The sequence below is a fragment of the Camelina sativa genome, chromosome 18 (genome assembly GCF_000633955.1).
Source record: "Camelina sativa cultivar DH55 chromosome 18, Cs, whole genome shotgun sequence".
Lineage (NCBI taxonomy): Eukaryota > Viridiplantae > Streptophyta > Magnoliopsida > Brassicales > Brassicaceae > Camelina > Camelina sativa.
Genome location: NC_025702.1, coordinates 16,655,786 through 16,662,668, shown reverse-complemented (window position 1 = coordinate 16,662,668; position 6,883 = coordinate 16,655,786). Strand labels below are relative to the sequence as shown.

General features: G+C 33.7%; 1 protein-coding gene across 2 annotated transcripts in view; it reads right to left on the bottom strand.

Moving 5' to 3' along the window:
* The window catches only part of LOC104762085 (probable NOT transcription complex subunit VIP2), a 6,668-nt gene extending 3,507 nt beyond the window's left edge, over window positions 1-3,161 (bottom strand). For both annotated transcript variants that reach the window (XM_010485312.1, XM_010485313.1), the window contains exons 1-9: window positions 2,985-3,161; window positions 2,429-2,502; window positions 2,170-2,278; window positions 1,903-2,081; window positions 1,440-1,815; window positions 874-1,068; window positions 666-764; window positions 254-342; window positions 65-145 (exon numbers count right to left, since the gene is read on the bottom strand). In XM_010485312.1, coding sequence (XP_010483614.1) covers window positions 65-145; window positions 254-342; window positions 666-764; window positions 874-1,068; window positions 1,440-1,815; window positions 1,903-2,081; window positions 2,170-2,278; window positions 2,429-2,443 — 1,143 coding nt within the window. In that variant the 5' untranslated portion in view covers window positions 2,444-2,502; window positions 2,985-3,161. The remainder of the gene's footprint in view (window positions 1-64; window positions 146-253; window positions 343-665; window positions 765-873; window positions 1,069-1,439; window positions 1,816-1,902; window positions 2,082-2,169; window positions 2,279-2,428; window positions 2,503-2,984) is intronic.

The window sequence follows — 6,883 nt, the reverse complement described above, 5'->3', positions numbered from 1 at the left end:
AGATATGCAAATTGAAGAAATTCCTGGCTGTATACAGATAGGGATAGGAGAGACTGCCACTCACGGATGAAGTATGTTGTGGTTGTTGTTGTGGACGATGCGATGTATATGTTGCCCCCAAGTTGAAACCACCAGATCTACCCATCTGCAAAACAATTGCAAATATCCAAACATTAATTACCACATCAACAACCATATCAATAGAAAAAGGTAGGAAATCACTTTGTTAACTTTGAAACAGTCTAAAGCTTACAGAAAAGTTTTGAGAGTGCATCATTGACATAGCATTGTCATGGAGTTGCTCTTTCTGATGCAAATCCATAGGATAATCAGAATTCCCACCTGCAAAAAATCTACTACGCTTGTGAATGATCGATCCAGCATGTTTAGCTTACAGCATTAAGAAGCACATATGTCAGGAACACCTAACATATTCTCATGCAATAAGCTATAATATGCGGCAGTTAATAAGTTTATGAACTTCCTAAGTATCTAGACCATCTGGAAACGGACTTTCATGAGATTTTGGAGAATAACTTAGGGGGGAGAACTTTTCACAATAGGGGAACTAGAGAAGATATTACTCACTTTGCGCACATTAAATATGCAAGACCCAACTTTATGCACAATATAATACAAAGTTATCGACAATAAAAGACCAGCACCTTTATATCCAGGTAGGGCAGGAAAGTCTTCATTTTGAATGCTGAACTCTTGGGTTTGTTGGGCAAGTGGGACACCTAAACCTTGTTTCCTCAAAGAACCTAGAAACACCACCACAAGAGTATGAGGGAACAAGACATGATATGGAAAAATCTTTTTAAAAACTTTTAAGTGTACGAATTTCAAAAGATCTTCAGATAAACTGACTACCTAGTTGTCCTTGAGTGCCACCAGCAGATCCAGGACGACTTGTGAGCTGAGGAAAATCGTTGTTGATGTCAAAAAGAGAGCTGTCGTTAGAGTGATCACTGAGCATCATATTGTTAACTGACTGAACATGGTTCTGAGAAAGTGGGCCACCACCAGTATGATAGGAGTTTCCCAGCATAGACATGACCTGAGATCCTGTACCACACAATTTTGCAATCAGATTTCTACTTCTGTTTTCCACATACAGCAGCTGTTAACTTATTGCATGCCCATGGGACTCTAGAGAAGTATAGACTACAAAGGCAAAAGAAGTTCAACTGCTGATATCAATCCACCTCCCTAAATGACTAGTTATTTTAAGTTGCTATTAAGCAAATTACTTTCTTAACTTAATTTCTACAGCACTCCCTAGCTAGTTAAAAGGTGTTCTCCAGGTCCATGAAGCAAAATTTATAATCCGTTTTTTAACAGCGACATAACAAGATAAACAAGGCTCAGTTTAATCGACTTACAGGCAAAAGAACCTGAAGACAGCAAATGGAATGAACTGGACAAATCATATATACCTTGAGGAAGTACTCCACCCAGCATTCGGTTCTGTCCCTGAACATTTATTCCTGATCCACTATTTGCTGCCAAATTTAGTCGTGAAGACAAACCAGGAATAGACAACCCACCAGAGCTAATATTCCTCCCCAAGTTACCTCCACCAACCATGTTACCCATCGAATTTGTTATCCGAGGACCTGAATTTCCCAACAATTGGGATATTCCCATCCCTGGAACACTATTACGATTACTGAGTCCTGCAGATGTAGAGAGAATTCCAGGAATAGAACCACCAACTCCATTTGCGTTACTATTGAATCCAGGGTTACCAACAACATTAAGACCTCCTCTATTTGGGATTCCCGCATGCCCATGTGAGCTACCATGAGACAACTACAAAGCAATCATCGTAGCATACTATGAGATACAGATTTAAGAACAAGAGCAGTTATTTTCAAAATAATATAAACCACATAGCACCTGGGAGAGATTAACAGGTAGATTGTTTGAGGCAAATCTTCCACTGGAAAAACTCCCGTTAGGTTGTTGAACCCCAGGAGATGGTATACTATTCATACTTGAGTTTCTTGATGTAAGTGTACCTTGCATGTTCCCGACATTATAGCTCCCATGAATATTATGAAGTCCCTGAAGGTTTCCTGCAAATTTTTTTTTTTTAAAAGCTACATAAGCTGAGCACTTCACAAAGATATACAACAGTATCAAGATAAGTAGTATTAGACCCACCGGTATGATGAAAAGAGGGAGATGGTGCACCAGATTGTCCAGAATAAGAAGCAGCAAAAGATCTGCCCGACCCATCTGGTAAATTCGAAGCAGAACCATTGAGAGATGACTGCAAAAGGGGAAAAAAAAGCACAGTAGTTTAAAGAGAAGAGATGGTAGGCATAGTTAAGTAAACGATGATGTCCTTACAACACTAACATATTCTTCAAGTTCAAAAACTAACAAAAATGATAAAGGGGAAAAAGGAAGGTTACAGTACATGAAGATTTGACATTGCACGATCTGACAATCACTCACTCGAGACAATATATCATTCGGCGAACCGCCTACAATCTGAGAAGGAATAAAACAACACCACACGGACATAAACAGCCAGGAAAAAAAAGGATGAATTCAATAAACTAACAAAGGTGACACAGTGCTATAACATAAAAAAATCTTATAAACCATGGAGTAGCACCAGACGAGATTACTGTAGAAACTTTCAAAGTAAGATTTGATATGCTCATATATTTTTTTTGACAGAGTAAGCTTTCATCCAGAAACAATAACCATGAAAATAAAATCTACGAGGATCCAAAAACAATCAACGCAAAAGCATAATTCAATCAATACCTATTCCTGTTAATAAAAAAAAAAAAAAACGACTGAGCAAATCCTAAATTGAACTACCGAGATGCAATTTTCAATACTAGGATTTACAAAAACTGAACTCAGAAAACCCTAAAACTCGCGTGTTTTTTAATCTGTTAACACACTCACAGTAACAAGGTGCGTACGGGAGGAAAAAGAAGAAGAAGGAGAATAGCACTGACCAATTACGCGGAACCCAGGAAGAGGGTTACGATAATCCCGAAGAAGATTTATGAAGAAGAGAGTTTTTGGGTAAAATTGGGGGAAAGAGCGGAGATTTTGATTACAATTTGGTGCCCTAAATCGGAGAAACGGATATACGAACGAGAAGAGAGAGAGAGAGCAAGATTTAGAAAATGGGATCCTCCTCCCATAAAAATTAAATAAATAAGAAAAAAAAAAGGAAATTAAAATAAAATAATATTATTTTGTGGAGAATGATTGGTGATGGAGGGAACTTTCATAGGTCACGGGATAGGCCCTACGAACCCTTCTAAGCGATTCAGAAGGTTTCTTCGTAAGGAAAGCTTTTGACTTCTTTTAGTTGCGGATCGACGTTTGGGCTTAACCCAACAGGCCCGTTATACACTATGATGTTGATGTTTTTTTTACTTTGTTTGTGTAATCATGAAATCATTAGTGTTGATGTTTTAAGTACGTATGTAAATTCTGCAATACAAAAAACCACTAGGCTAATTTTAAACAAAACGACAAAATATGTGTGTATTTTTTTGCGAAGGTTGTAGTTAAAGCTAAAAGGATTGAATAGTTAAGGAGTTTTTAGTTAAGAAGTTATGAATGTTTTGTTCAGATGTTTTATATTTTTAGTAATCAAACTATACCATCCAACTACATGAAAAAGACGTTCGACGTTTCAGGATAATGAAAACTACGTCCATTAATTAATGCAGTCCAATCATACAATATAAGCTTATCAAGTTTACAGAATATAAAGACAAAAACAATATTTCTAGCTAGAGTTGTATATATGAACTAAAATTATCACTAAGTAGTCACTGAATACTAAGAAACGTGTAGCTCAATTAATACTTAAAAAAAAAAAAAACTAAAGTTATGTTTAATCTAGCTTAAGCGAATCGTATAGTGTAAAACACTTAAATTTTACGATCATTCGAACAAGTTCTAAAAGTATTTGTAGGTTCGATCATGAACTATCTAAATAATTCGATCCATAAAATTACCTTCGTTTGTGTTCTTTGAACACATGATTACACGACAAACTTGATCCGATGTGGAAGACGCTTGCTGATGAACGATCCCCGTAGTCCGATCAATGAAATACATGGCAAAGCTGCTCATTTCACTAGTCAAGACTTGGTTCATGTAAGTCATCTTTACCCTTAGGGATCTTACTTCTTTGGTATAGCTCTAATTAAGATATTGGGAGATTGAAAACCGGAGATCAAAACCGAGAAATCACGGTTATAATTGTCCAAGAATATAGAATCCATGAAGATCTAGAATATATATAGTTTAGGAATGTTTATATTTATCTAATGTATTATTAATATTTATATATATCTTAGAATAGGAAACTAAATCTCTATATAAAAGAATGCATATTGTATCATAAAGAGTCTAATACAATTCTTCCTATAACACATATCTGTTCTTACTCTCGTCAATCTATCATAAGATGAATATATATAAGATAGCGAGTAGCAATACATGTAAACCTTTTAAAGTAGAAGGGGTGTTTGTATTAATTTTAAATCAATGAATAAAAAACAGATGTGACAGTCATTCTCCTTGTGACATCTCAACCATTTTTTGTTTTTCCTTGAATATATAGAGAACTGTTGTTTCCGAGTTCCAAACAAAATGTGTCGGTAGACAACAGGTCCACATATATGTTTTCAGATTGATATGTTTTTTGTACAACTTACATCATGCGGCATGTTTGAACTTGGATAGTACACATGACACTAACACATGACACTAACACAAGCCACTAAATCTTATGTAGTTTTCTACACAATCCACTAAATCTTATGTAGTTTTCTACACAAGCCACTAAATCTTATGATATCGGTTTATAGTCGGTATTTCAGGCTTATATTACACGTTTCCCAACTCTCAAGATAAAAATATAGTGGCATCATATTATTGCTAACTAATTTGATCAAGTATAGTGGCATCATATCGTTTCGTTTCAATCCACATAGATGACTAGTGTGTAGATGAAGGTGGCTAATGTCGTTATTCATTATTTTTTTTTTTTTAATCTAAAACTTTACTATATGATATGCTCAAATTAAAGCATAGAACTATTTTTTCAAATTAAGAGGTCACTGTAATACTTAGGGGTCGAATTCTACAAAGACTCAAGTCTACACAATAAATTATAAAGTTTTATAATTAAGCTAAACAAGTTGATTTAAATAAAGAAAAGCAACGCAAAATATTAAATAAAACTGTTGTAAATTCAGAAGATCAAAAAGCTAAGTCCAGAGAATTTCTCAGGAAATTACAAAATATTAAATTAATAATTAAATAGGATTCAAGCAATTAAAATCAGATCTAGAACTCTAAACTCTTCTGTAAAATAAATCAGTTCTCACTGCAAATATTATCTAAATTTGAAACCAGAAAATCCAAATCTCTTTGTAAAATTCTAGGTTAAAAATCAGCTTTAAAAACAAGTTTAGATTGTTCACAAAATTACTGAATCAAATCTCTTTGCAAGAAGTAATTTTGCTCATCAAAAGATTTTATCAGGAAAATCAATTATATTCTCATATCAATTTATTTTCCTAGGTTATTAATTCTAGATGACCAATCAAGGATTAATATGATGAACAACCTATGATGAAGATCTAGAAAGATAATGAATCCTAAATAAACAGATCTAATAAATCATAAAATCCATGTGAAAATCACTGAACCTAACAAGCAAACTACTCAGACATAATCAATAAGGAACACATCATAGACCGAATAAATTGCATTAAGAAATCAAAAGAAGAAGTAAAGGAGTTCTGAATCTTCTCTAAAGGAGTCTTGATTCTTCTCTCCAAAAGCTCTCTAAAAATCTCTCACGCTTTTTCTCTTTCAAAAAGTTGCTAGAATAAAACTTAAGGGTTTTCTAAAACCCATAAAACAATATATATATATATATATATATATGTCCTAAAACACGTCAGGGACTTGTGTTGCAATTTAGGAAAACTTTGGGTAAAATTGTAAAACTTCCAATTTCTTCTTTCTCTCGTTGGATAAACATGGGTGTCGACCGATGCTCCTTCAGTGTCGGTCGATGCCATAACTCTGATCCGACTCCAAGTTCTTTTCCTTCGATTAAATGCTCCAAAATCATCCAAATTGCTCAACTTCGCTTCATCCATGCCAAATTCCTAAATAACTTGTAAAGACTCAAAACAACCTAGAAACAGATTAAAAGACTCAAAAAACACACTTATATCATGGTTAAAAACCGTAAAAACCATGATATATCACTATGATATACTTCCTCCATTTCACAATATACGATATTTTAGAGGAAATTTTTTGTTTCATAATATAAAATGTTTTCTAGTTTACATACAGTTTTTAGATTAATTTAATATTTTATATTATACAGTATTGTTTTTAATTGGTTAAACTTTTTAAAAATAAATAATTCTTGATCTGCATCGTATATTTTGAAACAACGCAAGGAGTATATACTACTATTGTTGGGTATTGAATGAAACAGATGGAAGCCGAACAAAAAAAATCAAATCATGTGCTTTCTTAATAAAAATTAAAACTACCGTTCGAGAAGTTTGGTATATCCTGAAAAAAAAGCTCTCACAAACCCACGTATGTTGACTTTTCGTTCCAACCTCCACTACCTTCCTTATTTGAGATTTATCATAACAGGATTTAATATTGATTCGGAGTGATGAACCGACGATGAAGACAAATATGATATGATAATTATAGTAATTAACAAGAATAAATAAAGTTAAACTTATGATTAAAAAATTAAGTTAAACTATTGCTTTTTCCTTTTCTTTTTTTAATAAAGAACTCTTGCTATTTTTTGACACATTAAATGCGGTAATGTAACATACCACTT